Source organism: Dendrobium catenatum, unplaced genomic scaffold, assembly GCF_001605985.2.
Source record: "Dendrobium catenatum unplaced genomic scaffold, ASM160598v2 fragScaff_scaffold_488, whole genome shotgun sequence".
NCBI lineage: Eukaryota > Viridiplantae > Streptophyta > Magnoliopsida > Asparagales > Orchidaceae > Dendrobium > Dendrobium catenatum.
The window spans coordinates 36760-60245 of NW_021318950.1; the positions used below are offsets into that span (position 1 = coordinate 36760).

The 23486-nt window shown below is 33.9% G+C and overlaps 1 protein-coding gene across 1 annotated transcript; it reads right to left on the reverse strand.

Moving 5' to 3' along the window:
- Positions 1-595: 595 nt before the first annotated feature.
- Positions 596-8403, reverse strand: LOC110102127 (remorin). The gene is made up of 5 exons (XM_020830310.2): positions 8170-8403; positions 6067-6126; positions 5869-5956; positions 3160-3241; positions 596-955 (listed from the first exon to the last, which is right to left on the reverse strand). Exons 1-5 carry the CDS (start codon positions 8357-8359, stop codon positions 761-763), a joined length of 615 nt encoding a protein of 204 aa, XP_020685969.1. The 5' UTR covers positions 8360-8403; the 3' UTR covers positions 596-760.
- Between the last annotated feature and the right edge of the window lie 15083 nt (positions 8404-23486).

The following is a 23486-nucleotide window of genomic DNA, read 5'->3' on the forward strand; positions in this document are numbered from 1 at the left end:
AAACTTTCATCGACAAGCCGAAAAAGATAAAGGGGAACGCAGAGGCCGGGGCACAAATTTTCGGAGCCCACAAAACTTTGTGGTGTCCTTCCTACAAAAATTATCCTTAGTGTTGCCTCAATTTATTTCTCTTCTTTCACAGATCTTCTACATACACCATCGAATAAAATTTTCTGTATATCAAATGCCTGAACTTCAATGACTAAAAAAATCAACCTTTTCATGAGTGATATATCCATGCATTGAGTTTCTCGATATCCACTATCAAAATTTTCATGTTATATTCTACTTTGAATAGTTACATCATTCAAGAGAGATAATCACCTTCTTATCTTCATCATCTCCAAGCATGTTTGCATCCGGCATGAAAGTAGTAGCAGCAATATGACTTAACATAGTAACAAACTACTACTTTGGATTCAATATTTTGCAATGCAATTCGCGTCTCATCTTTATGAATTAGCTTTAGCTGTAAATAAGCTTCCAGCTTGCAGAATTGTTGACAACTGAGTAAAATTAGATTTAAATGATGAATTTATTACTGCTGCTGGACCAATAAGAATGACTGTTCACAAATTAAGAATACAAAAAATAGTTTATTCTTTCAAAAAAATAATTTGTATAAATACGATCACACATGCACGCCACAATTAAACTGCCAAAAATGTCACTCAAAAACAAAGATGAAAAAAAAAAAGAAGAAAAACAAGAACGAACATCAAAACTCTGACAACCAAAGCAAAAGAAATTACATCATTCCTCAAAAGCATCCCAATTGCTTCTTTGGAGAATGACCAGTTGCACGGTATTTTGCAGCCATCTCTTCTACCTTGAGAATATCTTGACTGCGCCTGGCCTCCCCTATGGCTCTCTTCTCTTCTGCTTCCTTGTGAATTGTAGCAATCTTGTTCTTCATCTTTTCAGCATATTCTGCTTTCTTCTTTTCCAGGGCTTCCTGTTCAGTTCTTAAGTTTTTAAGTCGCTTGAGAATAACAGAAGAACATAACAGGTATTCATCATAACATTCTCATTTTGGCTCCAAGCAATATAATCTTAGACAAACTAGTACATATTTGTGTTCAAGCTAAGACACTAAATTCAGTTATACTTATAAGATAAGATCACCACATGAATGCTCGCATCAATCCAACCATGAAGATATCAAAAAGGCATTGAGATAACTCAACCATAATGAGACTTTAATGTCGGGTATTGTCATGTTCAAAGGCTTTTTCAGCTCTAAAATTAACTACAAAAATGGGAGTTTGTAGGAATGGGTTGTAAATCCAAATGATATCAGGTTCATTGTTGCAATTTTAAGATGTCAAAATTGCTTCTCTTTGCCAAACAATTATGTTGAAATGCCTTTATATCAGGTTCTATGCATGTTCTCTTGGGTGTATACCCTTTTTTCCTAGTCTTACAAGCTAATTCTATACTAAGTTTAACATGTAAATCTTTTATTAGTCTATCAACCACTTAATCTTTGATAGATGTTATTCTAAATGTCTCTCTAATATTCTTTCATCAAGTTAAGCTTTCTGATTTTATAAAACATCCGCCTCTATTATCAGTTCTGTTATACCCAATTTTATAATTGATGATTTTTTCTGAAACATAGCTATAACTTTAAAAAATTTAACTTTAAACTCCTTGAAATCCTTTTACTGCATAATGCCACCAAGGCCATAAATAGTTAACTGCCCAACCAAAACTTATGCAGATATACACTCATCTATATACTTCATATTTGGTATTATAGATCAAATATATTAAATTATGGTGTTCATTTTATGGAGTAATAAAATCTTTTCTTAGCGTTGTATGTTATAGAAAACAAAGGTTTCATTTTGAAATTCAATCTCGATAGATCTTGTATCTAAACTACATTGGAAGTAACAGCCTCAAGATGAGATGGGCTAGAAAAAGAAGGGATTCTCGCTTTTGGAAACGGTTACAATCATAGATTTTTGAACAAAAAATATGTTTTATGAACTGACCAATTGATTGAAGCCAGCTGCTTATACAAAAAATTTCTCAGACTACTTAAGATAGCTGCAGATTAAGAATGCTCAATAGTTAGTCAATGGAGGAGTGCGTTGAAAATCTGCTTTCGTAATTATATTGCAAAATAGGGCGCAGATAGTCAATTTTAAAGATGTATTATAAGCTCATCTCCATAAGAACAGTCCAGGTTTGCCTCAGGATCAGAAAGCATGGTGATTGCAGTCTTCTAGTAGTTTTCTTTGTAAACATGCTATACAAGTTTATTAAAGCAAGGAAACTGATCTCTCCTCCGCTAAGCAGTTATGGAGTGGCGGTGCACCGTTAGAACTCAAAGCTTTTGTACTGCTGCGTGCAAAAAGACTAGGGCTTTGTTTGGTTGGGCATAATTACGCCATTTCCGGTTACAATCGGAAAAAATGGTTGCTATTTTATGTTTGTTTAGACAACTTTTGTAAAAATCATTTTCTTAAAACTCTGTATATTTGTCGATCTGAGAAGGAAAAAGTTTCTGCTTACCCGTTCTTAAAACTTCCATTTAAGAAGGAAAAAAAGGCGCCGGGAATCAAACGAGGCCTAGGAAAACCTACTTGAAAGAGCGTGGGTAGTTTTGGTAGTTGTTATAACGGTCTTTGCAGCTGTCATTAGATTCGTGAAACCATAAATTTTATCAATTGAGGGCTAGCTAAAGAAGTTTGGAGGAGAACTGACTCCATGCCTTACTTCCTACAATGCTGATAATGCTTCAAGGAATGGCGATTCAAGATTTTTTAGAGGAAAAATGTCTTATTGGAACTCTTTTTATTGCTTTCTTGTATCATTACTATTGTCTAATTACTGAGAAATGTTGAGTAAAATATTGTTGAGTAAAATATTCTACTGCATACGATTCCCATGCTTCCCTGTTGTTGGATATATAATTTCTTGTCGAATGTTTCCTCAGTTATTCTCATTTATGTTTCACGTCTGTGTTAGACTTCAGGTTGTCTGTGAACATAAGTTGTGGCAATTCCTTTTTCTTATAGTTTTAAGTTTTACTGAGTGGCATTTTGTCAGAATTCAACAAACTGAATTAGTTCAAAATGCTCACAACTTCAGTATAATCACATCATTTTATCGTGAAAAAGACTAAACCAAGCAAGAGATATCTATTACCTCTATCTTTCTTAGTTCAGCTTCTACTGCTGCCTTCTTCGAGTTCTCCCATGCTAAGATATCAGCCATCTTCTTAATTGCTCTGTTTGACAAATAGAATGATTGTTTTTTGAGTTTAATCTAGGTGCTTTGGCATTCACAAAAAGAACAGCACAGATGCGCACATAAATGATGTGAAATATTATCTGAAAAATAAACAAAAACATTAATATATTGTCTGAGTACCGAGAAATTATAATATAAATAAGATAGAAAGGAAAGAAATAAAGGTTTAGTTGATAGCAAACCAATGCTTGGGGTGTTTGGTTAGGAGAAAGATCAGGACTCGCAAATCAATTGCAAACATAAATACTACAATAATTGGTATTCTGAGGGGCAAAAAAATGCAAGGAGAGTTCTTCTAAAAACAAATTTAATAATGGATGATAACAAGAGTTTGATCAAAAATTAAACGAACAAAGGAGAACAAATACAACAAAGAGCACAAATATAAGATAAAGTTTATGTGATTCAATGACACTCACTCACATCCACAGTCACATGGAAATTATATTTTCTATTAAGCTTTAAAAAAGAGATGCATTAAGAATTTCACTTGATAAAAAGTTAGAAATAATGATGCAAATACTACTATATATAACAATGTCTGAGAGCGAACAAAACTACCTAGTTCAAATAAGAGGACTGAAAATGAAGAAGATATAGTTCTTAATATCATTATTCTCTCCCTTATCTGTTGCAAGGTCCAAATGAGTATTTATCCCCACTTTGGCCAAAAACTTATTTAGACGGAACTAAATTAGCAGCATCTCCTTATTGAAAACACAAATATCCTTCCAATTACTCGAAAATCCCCACCCTTTGTTCTCTAAGTTGATCAACACCCCTTTCTCTCTCGCTTCTCTCCATTTTTTTGTAGCCTTGGGATGTCAAACCCTTCATTCTAAGACACCATTTATAGCGATAATAAGGAATGGGTTTGGGAATAGAATTTATTGCCAGAATCCACAGACATTTACAATATTTCTTAAGCTCAATAAATGATATCAAAAGATATCTTAAAGTCAATAAATGGTCATTTTAACATCTTTACATTAATAGAAGATCTACAAAATATATCCCATAACCTTAAAAAAGATGGAATAGTCTAAAGAGGATATTCATCAATATCATATGAAGATTTTATTAAGTGAAAATTTGACTCCAATTCCAACAAAAATGAATAATGATAATAGCTTAACTAGTACAGAATTCTGCTGTGAGATCTAGTTGGCCTTCGTCGAAAGGATGGCATGATACCATTTATGTCTATTATAGCTTGTCCTAAACATTTTCTAAGAGGCATGTCAGAGTTTTCATTTACTAGTTTATGATATATGTTCTAGATTATGTAGCAACCACTCACTTCAAAAACAACAACAGCAGCACCAAAGCATAAAGACAATATTGAAAACATAAAAGAGCCACCTTTTTATTTGACTAATTTTAATGCTAGGCCCAACATGCTTATATATTACAAGAGAAGAGAATAATAAAAGATAAACATAATAAATGTATATATATATATATATATATAATAATAATAAAGAAATATTATAATAATAACTACTACAAATTCCTACTATATATGTTTAGCACATATGACAATGTTGATAAAAAAATACTCCCAAAAACTCTACGTGACATGTGCAAATTATGTTTTTAACAGAGAGCTTGAAATCAAAAGTTGCGGATGATAGATAATCTTCTTGAAGCAATGAGCGGTGAGATTATAATGACATCATCAAAGATGCTATTCTTGTGTACACCAACAAAGTGTTCTCGATTGAAGGCCACAGGGGTGATTGGATTTTATTAATTAGTAATAGAAGAAGGACATGTATATTAACTAATGGTGATTACCAACTCCGTGGATAGAGGATGGTCAAACTACTTGTGAGGATTTGGAAACTAGTCCAAGAGAGAAAGAGAGGGTAAGAGAGGCGATCAGCTCTTGCTTAATGGTTAGAGATAGAGAAAGAGAGTGGGAGAGCAAGCTGAATGCAAACTTGGCTTGAATGAGTTGTGTGATGCTTGGCAAAGAAAACATGTATAGACAGATTGGAGTTTAAGACTATCAGAGAGAGGTGATGTGAGAGGTTAGTGGATTAGGAGATATTCTAGTAGGGTGTTGGTTTTACTCCTGAATAGGAGAAGGATGTTTGCATGTTGGCTGATTTCCAGAGAGAATGAGGGAGAGAATAAGGTTGGCTTTGAGGTTTCAACTATGAGAGAGAAAGGAGGCAGGTGTTGTGAGGTGACCAAGAGTGAGAACAAGCATGGGAAAGGAAGTGGGAGGGGACACTAGATCAAAGCTTAAAAAGGCTACATCTTTGATTATTTAATTCTAGTTCTCCTACAGATATTCTTATATATAAGCAAAAAATAAAGCAATAAAGGAGAATATCACCCAAAATGAAGATATAATGAATCAATAATCAATGCCAATTCCTTATATAAATTTTTACTCATGAGAACGTAGATATACTAATAAGAAAATCTCTATTTACTTTGTGCATGAGTTTCTGTGCGGGTTAGCTATTGGAGTGAGTGTAAAAATGTTTTTGGTTTAAGTTGTAGGAAGCAATAACCTAATTTTCAATTTGCACAAGAAACAGCTTGTAAGTAACTTCAAATCAAGTTAAACTGAACTCTATACAAATGACGTACTTGTTCTCAGCTTTGACCTTCTCACTATCTTCCCAGGCCTTGACAAGCGACATTTTCTTCTCATTCTCAACCCGTGCAAGAACAGCATCTGAAGGCACAAGAAGTAGGATATTTTCCCTTAAACATGACTAAAAGTATATTAAAAGAAATGCATTCTCTCGCTTCATTGCATTTACAACTAAAATTTTCAATGCTTGCCTCTATCAGCTGAACCTGAACCACCAGAGCTTTTCCCAGTTGATGGAAGATCTATAACCTCTGTTGGTGGAGAAAGTAGAGTATGATCATACACTCTCTCAAATAAAAACATTGAAACAAACATAATACTGATAGAATTAAAGAGTCCAAAATTATAATTCCTGGATACTTTATATGCAAACAACATAATTATTATGTATTTACATCTAACACATAAATTTTGATATTAACTAAGATAATCCCTATATCTTTAAATAACATAAAAAATATTACTAATATTAACTTCTGTAAAGTAAAAACACATTTTCTTTAATTTTCCTTTATAACAACTATTCAGTAGCTTCTCCTTAATGTTTCTAGAATTATGTTGTGATATTTGTAGTGCTTATGTTTGGAAGTAGGGTAACTAGCCTTCTACTACAATCTGTCTATGTTTTTTGCAGAATGGATAAGAATGTGATATGTTTAGCAATATTTTGACCTATAATCTATCAACTAATTGGATGATTCTTCTTCTTGTTTTTATTGTATAAGAATTCCAAAAAGACTTTGTGTTTAAATATAAGGGGCAAATTCATGAACAAATTTAATCAACAGTTTTAAATAAAATTCTATTTTAATGTGCTATTCTATATACTTTTGGAAGTGAACTGCTTGATTAAGTTTGTAAACTGAAGCTTTTCAAGAGTTGTCTCCATGATCAAAAACGAGGCCAGCTGTTGATGGATTATTTCCCTCTACTTTTCCTTTGTTCTAAAATTTGTTACTGGCTTGATCACACAATTTAGTTTACTCAAATTTAATAAATTTCAATTCATTATTTCTAGTAAAAGACCACTGAATTCTCATTGGAATTTATTTATTTTCATCAAAAGTAGCAAACAATTGTTAAAATTTTAAAAGTTTGTGGCCAATAAATTCAATATGTTTATTTTATGAAAGTTTGCATCTCATAATAGATTTACATTAAAGATCTTAAACACAAACACGTTCTTCATAAAATTAAAAGAAAAAAAAATCATGTAAAGCAGCACCAATGCTGTTTTTTCTTGGGAAGACACCGCACAACATAAACCACTAGAAATAGCTAGTTTATTATTATCATATCTCATAAATGAGCATTTCAAAATACTATGCCACCATTAAAGAGAGACTCAGAGCTTTCTTCATGCAGTTTAATAACTATTGCTGTACTAAACAAACAAAAACATGTAATTCCCTCAGTCACCCATCACAGACAGGTTGTGGGCTAGGAAACCCAGATTTGTAACTTATTTTCTTTGTTTCTGTTTATTTTGATCAAAAGTAAACAACTACCAGAGTGAAGATAAAAATAAGCAATTAATAATAATAAACATCAGAACAATGAAATTCATGAGCTTATCCTAGGCATGGAAATCGTTTTATAACATACATAAATATCAGTCATCTTATCAATCCAATACATGAGATGAACAAAAATTAATGTTATATTTCATTGTTAGCAAGAGTGAATGTGTGAAGCTCCTGATCGTAAGTTATGGTTAAGAATCCAGAAGCCACTATAAAAATTTTGTTAAAAATGATTCGTAAGGACATTTTGAAAGCAAAAATAATGTATTTACAGCACTAACAATTAGAGTACACAAGTTATTAAATCCGAAACAACTCGAAATCATTGACAGGAATATTACTCATAATCATTAAATGGAACTTTAATATTTCGAACGCTATGGTGTGATGCCTGTGAGAGGGATGAATAAGATTGATGAAATAGTCGTTAAAAAGACATCCAATGTGAAACTTTGCTATACAATTACCCTAGGAGTTGTATGCAATAAATCTGCTTTACACTGACTTGCTAGAGAGAGAAGAAGGGTAAAAGGTACTGTGAAGATAACTGGTTTTAAACGCGAATTCGTGACACCAAAAGCTTGATCATTGAGGAAAGAAATAGAAAAACAAAAATTCATAGAGCTTAATTGTGAAAATATTTTTTTTCAACAGGAAAAATAGTGAACTTGAATTTTCCAAGACTAAAGAAGGGAGCAACACAAAAACGATGTGGCAACGAAATCCTTAACTCTCTTAAACAGGGGCTGAATAAAGAAGTGGAGTTCTTACTCTCAACTATGGCTAGTGCATTCACCTCTTCGGGCTTCTTCTCCGGCGACGACGGAAGCATCGACTTCTCTTCCGCTTCTTCCTTCGGAGACTCCGACGGTGCCGACACTAGCGGGTCAACAGGGAGGGGCGCGGTAGCTTCTTCAGTGGATCCCCGGATCTCAACATTTTTAGCTTCTTCTTCTCCCATTCTCACTCGTTCTCGCTTGCCGTTTCCTCTCCCCCACTTTCAATCAAAAGCTTGCTGGTCATATATAGTACGAACAATTTTTTCATAAGGCATTTAAAAATCATAAAACTTTTGAAAAGTAGCTGTTTGTTAGATAAAGGGCTTTGTTTACCGCCAGCAGGAGTTGGATGCTTTCAGCAAAATAATAATAATAATAATAATAATAACTAGATATAATTTTTTTTTTGCAGATTGGTCTTCATAGGGTTAAAAATGAAATGCCAATATTGATGAGAACAACCTAATAGAATTGTTCAAATAAATTTTTGAAAAAAAATTAAAATTTTGTTAGATACATTATCATTTCTATATTTTTGCGGCAATTGCCAATTAAAATTGAATTATTTCTATAATGAAAGGGAGTAATATAAAGAGAAATTTAGATAAATAGGTCATGTCATCTCTAAAAAAAAATATATAATAAAATAAAATAAAGAGAAATTTAGATGCAAGACAAACAAATTAAAAATGGACTAAAATCTTTTTATTGCTTTGTATACCCATGGTGGTCTAAGTCAAGCTAATCAAATCATATTGATAACAAGAATTCAGTGATGAGTATTTAAAACTATTGGCGAAAAAGCCCTTAAGCTCTAAAAAAAAATATTCCTATAAAGTCTCCAATCTTTTCACTCTTGAAAATATAGATGTTGCCCAAAATTTGAATAAAAAATAAACCTTGTTCATAGAATTTGATAAAAGTCATCATCAAAGTTAGCTTGCGAACTCTAAATGAACTTACTAAGAGGGCTCATTAATGAAGTTTCTTTAAAAAATTCTTATTTTAGGTTAAAAGTTCAATTTATGGTTGTAAATAATTTGAACTAGAGCGACACTCCAAGAGAGGGGTAAATTGATGTTTTCAAAATTTTCTTTTCAAAAATTATGTTTTTGAAAGTTTAAACCAACTTCAAAACTTAAAATCAAAATCACATTTTCATAATGCGGAGGCGAATAATGAAATAAAAATTATTTTTTTCTCTAGATTTTTTTGTAAAAGTTAGGTATATATTTTATTTCTTTTTCTTTTCTGTTTTTTATTTATTTTTAACTAAAAAATAACCTAAATCAATCACAAGTCTTGGATCTCAAAAATCAAAACACAAACCAGACTGCATGTAAATAAAATATGCAAGAAAATATATCATAGAAAATAAAATACGAAAAAAAAAGAAAAACACATCAAAATTTTATAGTGATTAGATGAGCTTGATCTACGTCCACTCCCCGGAATCCCCTCTTGGTATAGCATTAAACTCCTTAAGGTCTCTCATTTTGCTCGCCCTGCAAGATGAAGAAGTCCTTACAAGAATATCTTCCACCAACCCGATGTGGCGAAGTAGTCGAATCCCTATCAACTATACAATAAATTAGTCGGTAGCCCTTTGACTCCAAGATAGAGGTTCTTTCCAAAGTTTTCCTCAATTAAAACTTTGACTCATGGAGGAAGAAGATAGATATTAGCTGGAGCAACCATGTGTAAACTCTCTCTCTCTCTCTCTCTCTCTCTCTCTCTCTCTCAATCTGCCTTGATCTCACAAGGCTATTCTCCCTCTCTGTCAACAACACATTTCTCTCCCTTACCCAAAGCCGTCTTTTCAAACTCTCTCACATAGATTACATAAGCCCCTTGACTGTCAAAAGACTCTCAAATAAAATTACAGTTATTTAAATAGTATGCTTCAATAAAAATCCTAATTTTCAATTTATCCATCACTACTCATATAGTATGATCTATTGATCATACATTATGATTAGTTCAATTCTCCTTTTGTAGTACGGTACGATGAATAGTCTACAGGAGAATCAGTCAAAGTCTATTCACTGATCATACTGTATGAATGAATAGTAGTATAGTACGATTAGAACAACTCAATACCTATATATATATATATAGTATAATCTATAATCAATTTGATTGATTGCATAATTAATTGATCTAATTAGGTATTGAACTGTAACCACCGGCCTCAACCCACAATCCCATGATAATGTAACCCACGCTAACCCCACGACACAAATTGTCATTCCTCGGGATGTCTAAACACCAAAATTGAATCTTTCAGACATTCAGTCGCAAAAGGAACACAGAGAGAAAACCTAAAGACCTTATTTAAGCTCTATTTCATTTCTCCACAGTCGAAGCTTTTCCCACTCTTACCCGCGATCAAACTGTCATCCATTTGTCTCCAGCAACCAAAACTCCCTGATCCTCCTGCTTGTGCCGAACTCGCCAATTATTGAACTTACGTTGTCGATTGACACCTTTGACGCCTAGTATTGTGCCCTATATGGCTGAAATATCTGAACCCACAGTGCCCTAGCCGTACTAACTGTCGACACTGCCTCCAACCAAAGTTTCGTCAACCACTGAACTCCAGCCTCCTGCTCCGCCGACTCAACTCCTGTCTTCTAAGCCTTAGCTGCAGTCTCCCTCGAAGTTCTTGGCCATCGATATGATCCGGCCGAGGGGTTGAAGACTTGAGGTCTCTTTTTGGGATTAATTTTCTCTCTCAATCTCCTTGCCATTGATTTGATTCGGCCAAGTCGAGCCAAAAGTAAAATTGCCCTCCCCAACCTCCCCTCACGGTGAGGAAGAATTATTACGTCCTTTAATCGGACGTAGAGCTACGTTCGGCCACCAATAACATGTCGCCACGTGCTCTTACTCTTTACCGCGTAGCCCGACGACTTAACCCAGACTAGAACCCGGGAATGTTATGTTCGTGTATTGCGAGGTATAACTCGGTATTTGCTCGGCATTGCTCGGTATTGCTAGGTATTGCTTGGCAATAACGAGAAATATTGCTCTATGAAGACCAATATCGAGTTGTACTGAGTTTTTCTAGAAAAAACTCGGTACAACTCGATATTGCTCGGTATTGCTCGGTATTTACTCGGTATTGCTCAGTATTTGCTCGATATTGGTTATTTCCGAGCAAAATCGACCAATACCTAGTAATACAGAGCAATACCTAGCAAAATCGAGAAATACCGAGCCATCCTGGGTCCGTTCTGGGTCAGGTTTTTGGGGGGCGCTGTAAATAGTGAGAACGCGTGGCGCGATTCTAGTCGCGGCCGAACGTAAAGCTACGTCCTGTGACCGGACCAAATAAAAGTTCCACGGGGAGGGGGCACTAGAAGGCTGTCGAATTTTTAGGTGAAATAAAAATATATTTAAATTTAATTAAAATTAAATTAAATTGCTTAAATCAGCAGACCGCACACATTAGAAAACTTGAAGATTCTTATTGGGATCGATTCGCTCTCCCAAACTCCTCGCCTTTGATTTAATCTGGTCGAGTCGAGCCAAATGGGTAAGTGCCCTCCCTAACCACCCCTAGCGAGGAGAGGATACTGAGAAATTACAAAAATTGAATTTAAACAAGATTGAACCCCCACTTTATTTAATAAAAATATATATAAATATAAATTTGAGGAATTTGAAGTCAATGTGCAAAGGCAGTTAAAAATATGATGACCCTAGAACAAATTAAGCCTTATATAATGAATTGTGACATTGAGATCTAGTTCGACATTAAACAGAACTTTACGACTAAATAAATCTCATTGCCTAAAAAAAATTTGATGAATTTAAGCATGTTTCTAGAAATGGTGACTCGTTGCAAATCTTGGAACTATCTAATTTTACTAATAAACAAGTTATTAATTTTAATAAAGAAATTGTTTGTGCTAGAGTCTTAGTTAATAGAACCAACATTTTGGAGGCATCTTTAATGTCAAATGATTCATTCATATTGATGTGTACTACTAATGTTTCTAAAAAGGAAATTCAACGGAAGTGAAGTAAAAAGAGGGTGGCATTTTAATACTTGAATTATTTATTTTGAAAGTTGTCATTTTGCAAAAGTAAAACAACTTGCAAAAACTAAACAAAGATAGGATGAAGATAAATTAGCTATCAAGTTAAATTTATTCATTAGCAACTTCAAATCTATGTAAAGGGCAGAATTACAACCTTAAATAAAATTGAGAAGATGCAATCCCTTAGATCAATGACTTCCTCAATAAAGGACTATTTGGGGTTGATATTTATAATGTAAAAGATATATTTTATGATGCACAAAAAGATATTCCATAATTCAAAAGATGGTGAAAATCAAGAAGATAAATGTTCCTATTCTATGGGTTCTACTTCCCTTAACATTTATGCCACAACCAATTATATTTGTACTCTACCATCTTATAGACCTTGTAAAAAAGGGAAAAATCATAAAAATAAGCATATAAATGGAGGAAATGATCGAGGTGTATGGAAAAATTATTTGTTGTTTAAGGTCTAAGTTAAGAGATCACTTCCTCAAAGATAATAATATGGAGTTTCTCCTATTTTTAGATAAATTTGACTAGAAACTACCTCCTTTTATCTAAGGCAAATTCAAGTTATTACTAGCAACTTTAATTCTTCTAATGAGATTGATGAAGGTATTTTTAGATTTGCGTATAAGGGTTAGTTAGTAAATGATATTGTAATAATCATGGAGCAGATTTCTTCATAGTCAAGTTAAGGTAAGCCACCAGATCCACAAAATACTTATACATGAGGAAAAAAGGTATTTGTAGGCCATTAAATGAAAATTTGGGCATTTCTTAATGAAATCGTTGGCACAATGGATCAAATTTAAATATTTTAAAATTCCCACTTTTTGTATTAAATATGATCCCACAAAACTAAAGTACAACACACCACTCATATGCTATGGTAAATATTTTAAAGCTACAAGCACAAATGTCTGAGAATGTTGCGTAGGGTCAAATGCTCACTAATATAAAGTTCTATTTCCAAACTAAATATAACCTTCATGTGCCATGATCATCACATATGATTCCTAAATCCAACGATATACAAATGCTAAGCTGATCAAATATTCAAGTTTCATCCTCCTCCTTAAAAGGATTGGAGTTAACATGACTTGAATCATCAAATACCTTCCAAATTCCTATAAAAATATAAGTGACTCTAATGTCACCCTGATGATGGTAGTGTTAACAAAAAATTTCAACCAGAGGGGTTAAATCTCAAATCAAATAAAAGCACAAATTCTTGAAATAAAATATATTACCTAAAAATCCAAAACTAAACACATCTACCTCCCGCAATCATTTGTCGGGGGTGATAAATTTGAAATTAATTTCAGCTCATAAAGAGCGAATGCATGTTAGGTGTATCATTAAGGTTCATCCTCAAATAGTCTCTTGTCATTAGGGATGTGACACATGCCCTCTGGTATGATGGTTTTGCTGCAAAATGACACCATTATATTATGATCATTGTCAAAGCCCATATGTTCCCTAATGACTTAAAACCCTTGAGCGATGAATCATAGGGTATATTTGATAGGCATAAAGACCTCTGTTAGCTAAGGTGGATTCTGATATATCCCCTTAGACAAACACCATCCCAGGTTTATAAGGTATTCTTGGATGAAGTAACCCATAGCTACTAATAAGATTCCTTCTATCAGGTTGGGTTGACTACCACCTCAGACTAAGTAGACCAGGGAACATGACAGCTCAGGATGATGGAACCATGAGATCTTTATCAGGCTCATCTTCTTTCCCACCATTACCTATTTTAAGTTTATGGTTATAAATTTTAAATCTCAAACTCCAAAATTCATATCCAAAATTCAAATCCTAAAGTTGTTGCTATTATACGCTAGATTTACAACCTATGCAACCTATTTAATGATTAGCCTTAATAAAAAAATCTCTCTTATTATCAGGAGGGGTAATTATCTATTGAGGCTTGTACCTATAGGAAACCATAACTCATATCAAAAAGTCCTTACAAAATGTATGCAAAATCTCTGTGTAATGTCTTATCTAAAACCCAATTTGCCTTCTTAAAATTCATGAAACTATAAAATACTCCCTTTATCATCCAACTGGGATGAGGTGCTAACATTCAGCTAGCTAATGCCATCATCAACACTGGAGACTCTAAAACCACCATCCGATTTGGTAGCTTAGAGTTTTTGTAGCTACTAGAAAGGCTGCTACCGTACCTATTTATGGCATGACTATTCAAGGTCATTCTGTGAGGCCTGATTCTACTGAAATTCATGCTTTATGTGCTTATTTGTGCAATAGCAATGAGCTGCTAAAACTGCTACTGCTAAAGCAGTTCAATAAAACAGGACCTTAGTCTTCGAAAGACTCTCACATCTTAAAGTTTTGACTACCAACCTTATAAAGAATCATCACACTACCAATGGAGCCCTTCGTACCTAGAAGTCATGATTATGAAGCTTCCTCATCTTGAGGATGATTATCTATAAGGAAGAGGAGAAAGTTGAATGTATAGCTACGAGCTCAATAACCACTACTTGTGCATCCGTCTATGCTGCCAGCATTGGTGCCAGTGGTTAACATTCTCACCCAAAACAAATATCCAAATATAAAATAGGTTAAAAGAAATAGCTTTATTTGCGAGTTAAAGCAGTCTTTCTTGGAACAACAATAACAAGCTCCTATTCCTTAGAATAAGAAACACGAAACTCTATCTGCCAAGATATACAAAGTTCGGAAAGTTATAAAGGAGAATGGCTTAATGAAGAAGAGATATCAAAGGACATTGGAAACTAAGACCTCGAGAATCCCACCAAAAGAGATACCATCTACCATGTCAACTCAAGAAAATTTAAAATTTGCTCCACGTGGTGAATATTGGAGCATGAAATCTAGACCTTGCATCCAGAAATTCACTATCAAAATATCACAGTTGAAGGGTAAGAAAATTTGAAGGATGAGAACTCCTAAAATAAGATTATTAAATAAGAAGGTTAATATGGGTGTGACATCTAGTGCAGCTCCCCAGAGATTTGCCTCTAATAAGAATGGTCAATAATGGGTATCTAAGAAAAAGGTACATAGTATAAATGCTTACAATAATAGACACTTAGGAGAATCTTCTAAGGAATCCTATTACTAGCCAACTTCATCTCCATAGAAGAAGATCAATGTTGACCAAACTCTTCCATTTGAAGAACTTTATGTACTGCATCCAGGGCCAAAAATTTATTGGAAGCATCGCTATGAGATTTGAGTACAAAAAAAAGATGAAGATGAATACACTATAGAGGTTGAGGTATTCTACATGGTTGGGCATGGTGATGAGCCACCTCAAATACGTGTCTACCAATAATGCAACAAATTAGGGCCCACTTCTTCCAAATAACAACATCTCAAGAAGATCAAGCTTAGTATGAGCAGTTAGAAGAAGAAGAAGTTCCCTCAAGAGATAGACAAATGATGATCAAGAAGAAGAAGTGCTTGCTGAGACATTAGCACAACCTCAAAGGCATTTGAAATTTCAGATGAAGGAGAAAGATAGGTAGATATCAGAACTAAAGAGCAAGATGATAGAAATGATGACACAAATGATTGTGATGATGTAGTTAATATAAAAGAACATTATTACTACTCATGTACTTGCTCAGCAGTTGATCATCAAATAACATATTAGCTAGTTAATAATCAGATATTAAGTAGTATTCCTACTAATATGCTAACCAACTTAATACCCTAGGTGTCTGGAATATGAACCACACTTAAAGATGGAAATGAGGCTGATCGATTTGCTCATTTTGAAACTCATCATTATGTCTTAAGTGCATCTGATCCAGTGATGACTCTATAGCTAGAATCAATCATCAATGAAAAGATAAAGTTTACATTGCCTCAGAGTAAGTAGAGAAAATTTTGAGCAAGGGTTCCCTGTATCCGGCCGAGTACGATCAGGTGTCATACCTTAAAGGCTATTCAGTGCCTAAGTTTAACACTTTGAATGTAAATGATTACAAATTAAGGACTTTCTACTTCCCCTCTTGACATTGCCAAAAAGAAAAACTATAACTAAATACTTAAATAACTAGGCACCACAAAGCAAAAATGCATAAAAATAAAGCTATAATAAATAATTTATGGGCTCTAAAAATTCCATGTTGCTCCCCGGCCCCTCCGCGCCATAGATCTATTTTATTTTCTTGTGTTTAATGTGACGGTGGAGAGTTTTAACGAATTTAGGTTATGGTTGAATTTTTAAAAGACATTAGGTTTTATATAAGACACTACCCAGGGATTTCGCCCTCATTTTGTGAGGACTTTATGATCTATGTTTTATTTTCCTATAGGCGTAAGCCCCTATAGTTTATTACCCATCTCGATAATAAAAGAGAACTTAATTAAGGCTAGTCATTAAAGAGGTCACATAGGTTATAAATCTAGCGTATAATAGCAACAATTTTAGGGTTTGAAATTGGGATACAAATTTTAGAGTTTAAGACTTAAAGTTTATCACCATAAACATAAAACTAGTGATGAGGAAATGAAGATGAGCCTGATCAAGATCCCATGGTTTTGTCATCTCGAGCTATCATGTTCCATGGTCTACTTAGTCAGAGGAAGTAGTCAACCCAACCTGATAGAAGGTACCTTATCGGTAGGCATAGGTTGCTTAATACCTTGAAGACTTGGGTTAATGTTTATCTAAGGGGATATATCTGAACCCACCTTAAGTAACGATGGCTTTATGCCTATCGAATATACTTTATGATTCATTACTCAAGGGTTTGAAGCTATTATGGAACATACGGCCTTTGGCCGTGATTGTAATATAATGGTGTTATTTTGCAGCTAAACCACATGATCAGAGGGAACGTGTCACGTCCCTACTAGAAATGAACCATTTGAGAATAAACCTTAGTGATACACCACAAAACTTTCGCTCTTTGTGAGCTAAGGTTAATTTCAAATTTATTTTCCATGACAAATAGTTGTGGGAGGTGGATGGGTTTTAGTTTTAGGTTTTTAGATGATAGATTTCATTTCAAAAATTTGAGCTTTTATTTGATTTTAGAATTGACCCATCTAGTTGAGAATTTCTGTCAATACAACCATTATCGGGTGACATTAAAGTCATTTATAATTTCATAAGAATTTGGGAGGCATTTTATGATTCAAGTCAGGTCGACTCCAGTTCTTTCAAGTAGGAGGAAGATGAGACTTGAGTATTGTTGCCCTCATTTTTATATGAGGTCACTAGGGACCCACCCAGACTCTAGATTAATCCTGACCCAGCTCAATATAGCTTCCAAACAAATCTAAACTCTAGGATCCTCCTAGAATTGAGGCCCTAGGATCTACTCTAGAACCTAGGATTCCTCTAGAAAAATCTAGACCTTAGGATCTATTCTAGGTCCTAGGATCCTTCTAGACTCTAGGCCTTAGGATTTACTCTAGACCCTAAGACTCTTATAGACTCTAGACCTTAGGATCTACCTAGACCTTAGATCAATCCTGACCTTAGGATCTAATCCAGACCCTATGATCAAATCCATACTTTCAAACCCAAAATCCAAGGCTAAAGGCTCCACCCTGAAAGCCTTTTCAAAGATTTTTCAAACACTTCAAAACCTAATTAAATCACCTCTGATTCAGAGTCTATCACTTGCAAAGTGATAAGATATGTCTCTAGAGGTAACCCTTCAAGTTTGAGCCCATTCTAAGGTCTCTAACCTCATAAACTAAATCAAATTCCAAAGGCTGTAAAACCTTCAAATATTTACATCCTATGCCACCAGACCTGCCACCCGGTGGATTTTGACTTTGGAGCTTTCTACAAAGCCTCCAACCACTTCCAGACCCTTAATTATGATCCATTGAACATTAAACTACATTTTGATTGACCCAGTTTGACCCCTAGCTGACCAGGGGTCAAATGACCAAAATACCCCTATGGGGCTCAAATAATAATTTCAAACCAAATGAACTCTAAATTGCTTGGAACCACTTCCAGTGAGTTTCAAATATCAAACCAAACCTGTTGGACCCGAACCCAGACCCTGTGTCAACCTGGTTAACCAAGTCAACCTAGGTTGACCAAATAGGCCCTTAAGGGTTCAAATAGTCATTTTCATTGATTTGACCTTCCCAAACTTTGGAACCACCTCCAATAGACTCAGAATATCAAAATAAATTAGTTGAGCCCAATTCCACCCTTTGGGTCAACCTAGTTGACTCAGTCAACCTAGGTTGACCCCAATACCCCTTAATATTTTAAATGGGTTATTTTAACTCATTTGATATTTCAAGCCTCTTTCAAGACTCAAATCAACTCCAAATCATGCTTCAAACCTTCGTGAATCAAATCCAAGTAGATTTGACCAAGTCAACTATTAGGACTTGGTCAAATAAACTTATACACTCACTAACTTGCTCAAACTCTAGCCCTTAAACTTAAAATCATTTCCAAGCCATTTCTTTAGTTCTCTAGGCCTCTTCACTGCCACCTCAGCTGCCACATGGCATGGGGACCAGTCAAATCAAGGGTTTAGAGGTGTTAAACTTGGTCAATACCCCTCTTAAACCTAATATATCTTAACCCAAACCATTCCAGCCGTCCAGAGAGATTCTAGAACCTTCCTTGAGCTCAACACAGCCTTTAGATCAAGATTTAATGGTTCACATTCAATTCCACATGGACAAAAGGCCAAAATAGGCTTCCCACCTCATGGTCCTTTATGTCCTTTGATTCCTCTGCTCCCACCTACCCCCAGGCCACTTGGCAACCATCTGGGAGTCCATCCAGCATATCCTATCCCTTCATTCAATATGGAGGGGATTGAATAGAGTAAAAGGCTCAAAATGAGCCTCATTCTAACATCTATACTCTCTCTCAATCCCAGCTATTTTAACTCCAAATATTATTTCGTTTGAGCTCTACAGAGGTACTTAAAGCTCTCCCGACCAGAAATCAGCCGGTCAAAGCTACCGCCGGCGAGCTTTCCGGCGAACAAAGGGCCAAATCCCTCTAAGGCTTGAAACTATCAATCAGAGGCATTTTAGGCAAGTGTTTCTTCTACAAAATGGAGCGTGGACAGTCTACAAATGCAACATGCCTTAAAATGGTTTAATCCGTCCAAAATCGAGGTGAAAAATTCAAACCCTAGGTTAGAATACCCTAGTCTAAATATCTTTTTAAAAAGCTCATTTTAAGCTGTAAATTTAAATCCTTGTTAATTCTATTCATTTCAAGCTGTAAATTTAAATCCTTGTTAATTCTATTCATTATTAAAATCTCCATTTAAATTTTCATTTAAATTCATTAAGTGTCCAAAGAGAACGAGCCGTTTTACTCGATCTGGGCTTCGGGTTCGGACGTGCATGATCTGCACGTTTTTTGGATCAATGACCCAGATCAAGCTATCCCACCGTATTTCCTAACAGGGCTTTCGATCTGATGGCTAGTTCTTTGGTTCGGTGGCATCTTGACCCTTGATCCATAACCACGGGATCAAATACCACCGTTCGATCTTCCTCTATGAAATCAGATAGTGGGATCTGATATGGGCCTTTGATTTTGAACTTCGAGTGATCCAACGGCTTGAAGGAGCTGCTTACATGGATAAGTGGATGCCGTGTGGGGCCCGCCGCTGTTTTGATCAAACGATAATGATTGTGTCGTGATTCAATCTTTGCCAATCATTGGCACGATTTTTCCAGACGAACCAGAGCATGCCACCTGTCCCGTTGACTGCTGCAAGTTTAATTAAAGGGTTTTAATTAAACTTAAAACCATTTAATTACCAAAAACTTCAAAAAAATATTAAAAATTAAATATTTTTCAAAAAATTAAGTATTATATATCAAACTGCTCAGTTTTTCAAAACCTTTAATTTAAAAATAAAATTACTTTAAAATATGCCATAAATTTTGAATAATTTTAAATATTGATTATTTGATTATTTTAATTATTATTTAATTAAAATAAATCCAAATATTTTTCAAAATTCTAATAAAAATATTTTAGTTTATTTTTAACTTCCAGAGCACATTTCTAGAATTATTTGAGTAAAATTTGATATTAATTTGAATTAACTTTAACTTAGTGACACTCTAAGCCCATAGAAAAATTTTAAGAAATTTTAAAAAGTCATTAAGCCCTTTAATTAACTTAATTAAGTTCAAACCCTTAATTAACCATTCAAACTTCTAGAAATTCTAATAAATCAAGTTTAAACCTAAAAAATACATATAAGACCTCTGATTGACCAAAATGCAATCCCTAATCAATGAAAATTGAAACTAACCTGATTTAATAGTAAATTGAAACTTAATTTAATTTTAATTGAAAACTAATATTTAATTAATTTAATTAATTAAAAAAATAATAATTTTAAAAAATTCTCAAACACTTGGGAATCTCTCCTTAGGTAATTCCTTACCTTTGGAGTTGATTTCAAGGAGTTTGGAATTCATTTGGAGCAAAATTAAGAAAACCCCTCTAATTAAGTAATTTTAAAAATTCAATAAATACCCGAAACTTTAAAAATTCATAACTAATTCAATAAAAATCCAAATCAGTCAAATTCACTTGCATTCAACTCAAAATTAAGTCTAATATTTTTTAAAATTTTCAAATCTTCCAAAATCAGTCAAAGTCAAAAAGTCAACAAACTGATAAACCTAAGTCAAAATCAAGTCAAATCTTCAAACATTCATAATAAAATGCATAAAAATCCAATTTTAGTGTACTTATAGTCTAATTGATTGTATTAAGGTCTAGTATTTTAATAAAATATTATTTTTCTAGAAAACGCTTTTAATTAAAAAGTCAATTTTGCCCCTTTAATTAAAATATTAAAATAATCCAGAAAATTCCTAAAACTCAAAAATTACTTCAAAACTCCAGAAATCTTTAATGAACTTTAAAAACCAGCAATCAACCAATGTTAATTAAAATTCATTAACTTTTAAACTTTAATCAACTTAAGTCACTTAATCTTATTAGGTATCACTAGGTAATCCAAGCCTACGAGGCTATTAGCTTAGCCCCAAAGAAGGTGAAATAAACTTCATGGTCTCAGTGAGAAACAAAGTTAGTATCCAAAAAAAAAATTTAAAATTTATTTTAAAATTAAATTTAAGTCATTAATATTTAAACTTAAACCAATATTTTTTCTTAAGTCTTTCAACCAATCGAACCTTAAACAACTTTAACAAATTGCCCTCCATAGGACATATCCAAACCACACGGCCTACCTCACACACTTTAAAAGATTTTCTAGTATAACCAACTCTAGTTTAGGCTAGGCAGGTGTTTACTTTTCCGTTGTGTGCCTTGTTTTTCATGGTTTTTACTGTATGTTGTTTGCTAGCTTAGAATTGATGTGTTTGTTTACTTAATTTTTTGCACTCTGTGTTATGAGTAATTGAGTATTTTAAATTTCAAATTTTAATTGCTTGAGATTGATTATAACTTCTTGGGATGTTAATTAACTACTGATTATTAGGATAACCCTACAGAATTGAGTCTAGATTTTTCAATTTTAATTAATATAAATTTTATTTGATTTGAGTTGTACTGTTAAGTGATTTGAGCATGGGATATTAAAACATCCTATTTGGGATCCAAAGAGGAAGGGACATCCCTTAAGGGAGAGTCCCTCTCCATTTGGAGCTCCAAATTTGGATGATTTTGAAAATATCCAAAGAGGAAAGATAACACCCCGTTCAAGGGGGAGTTTCTTTTCATTTGGATATCCGGACCCGACAATCCAATAAGTAGCAGAAGGATTAAGAAGTGGATAACGAGAAGACCCATTCTCAAAGTCACTTGAGTCTTAGGATTAGAAATCCGGGTTGTTGTTAGTGGTGCCCGACCACTTTACTTTTCTTCAAATTCTGGGATGTAATAATAAGTGGCACTTGCCATATGGACTTTCAATTTGAGCTATTAATTTAACTGATTTTTTTACTTGACTGTACACTAGAACTACCTACTTTTCTAGTCTTTTTACATGCATGCCAATTTTGATTTGACCTAGAATACGATTGTAGGCTCTTAAGGACTTATTAAATTTTTCTACTTAAACAAAATTAAAATATTTAAGCTCACATAGCAACTCTAACAAATTTTAGAAGTAAGCCCGGGATCGCTGGGAGTTTGCATGCATATTCGTTGAATTTTTCTTTTCTTTGTTATACACCTCCCCACCTGCAGGTTTTGGCAGACCACCTGGCCTATGAGGGTACAGTTCTGCCAAAGGGGATCTGTGCATCTTTTAGGGAAAAATATGTTTTTAAGCCTTTTTTTAAAACTTCTTCATCCTGATTTAAATATTCAATCGAGTCGACCAGCATGCATTGCATTATATACAAACTTAAAAGTGTCTAAATCTTTAAATGCATTAGCTTAAGCATATTACCCAACATGTGTTAAGGGGTCAATTAGGATATGCACTAGATGTCGGCCCCAACTCCTCAAACTTAATCTAATTAACATCCCTACCACTCTATATTAATTGACTGGATATATGTTTTTAAAGCGCCTAGGTGGTTTAGCTGGCTCCCCAATTAAGGTCAGGGTAAGTCCAAATTTGCACTATATTAGCAAGGTTCGGGTTACTTTTCAATACCCAATTTAGACTTAGGTTCTGAGGCAAGCTCAGGTTATAAGACCTCAACCTCTGGGAATTAAATCCCAACTTTTTAATAAAATTGACCATTTAACTTAAATCTCCTTCAACCAAATTCAAGCCCAACACTTAGGATAGGCTGGGGTGTTTTTGAAGTGATTCAGAATCTTAAAATACCTCATACTTTTCTTGCTTTAACTCCAGAAATAAGTGTTCAACCTTAAACCGACCCCACTTGAAATTTCTAACACTTATCTCCTTTGACATCGAACTTTGAAATCTTAAATAAAATTTTTATTGCTATTTTAATCGAGAGTATTCGTAGGAAACTTATATTTCCTACGATGTAATTAACTAAGATGGTTTACGCTCGGGAGATTTAGAAACTCAGACTTGATTGTTAAAAATTAAACTTTTCAAAACCTTCAATTAATTATCTTTGGGAAACTTAAATTTTATGATCATCATATCGTTTTCAATTGATTAATAATAAGCGATATCCACTGTCCCCGGAAAGATATGTCTTTCTATTATTATTCTGACTACAAAATTAATGATCCCCTATCCCAATCAATATAGTTAAACATTTGATCAAACATCATTTTGATCCTTTGGGATCATATGTTGTCTCCTCTTGAGTTTGATTA

What these genes read in the sequence shown, in the direction of transcription:
- LOC110102127 (XM_020830310.2), bottom strand. Translation starts at nt 8,359, where the DNA reads ATGGGAGAAGAAGAAGCTAAAAATGTTGAGATCCGGGGATCCACTGAA. An exon ending in TGCACTAGCCATAGTTGAGA is followed by an intron (nt 6,127 to 8,169) that starts GTAAGAACTCCA and finishes CTCCACCAACAG; the next exon opens with AGGTTATAGATCTTCCATCA. An exon ending in TTCAGGTTCAGCTGATAGAG is followed by an intron (nt 5,957 to 6,066) that starts GCAAGCATTGAA and finishes TTGTGCCTTCAG; the next exon opens with ATGCTGTTCTTGCACGGGTT.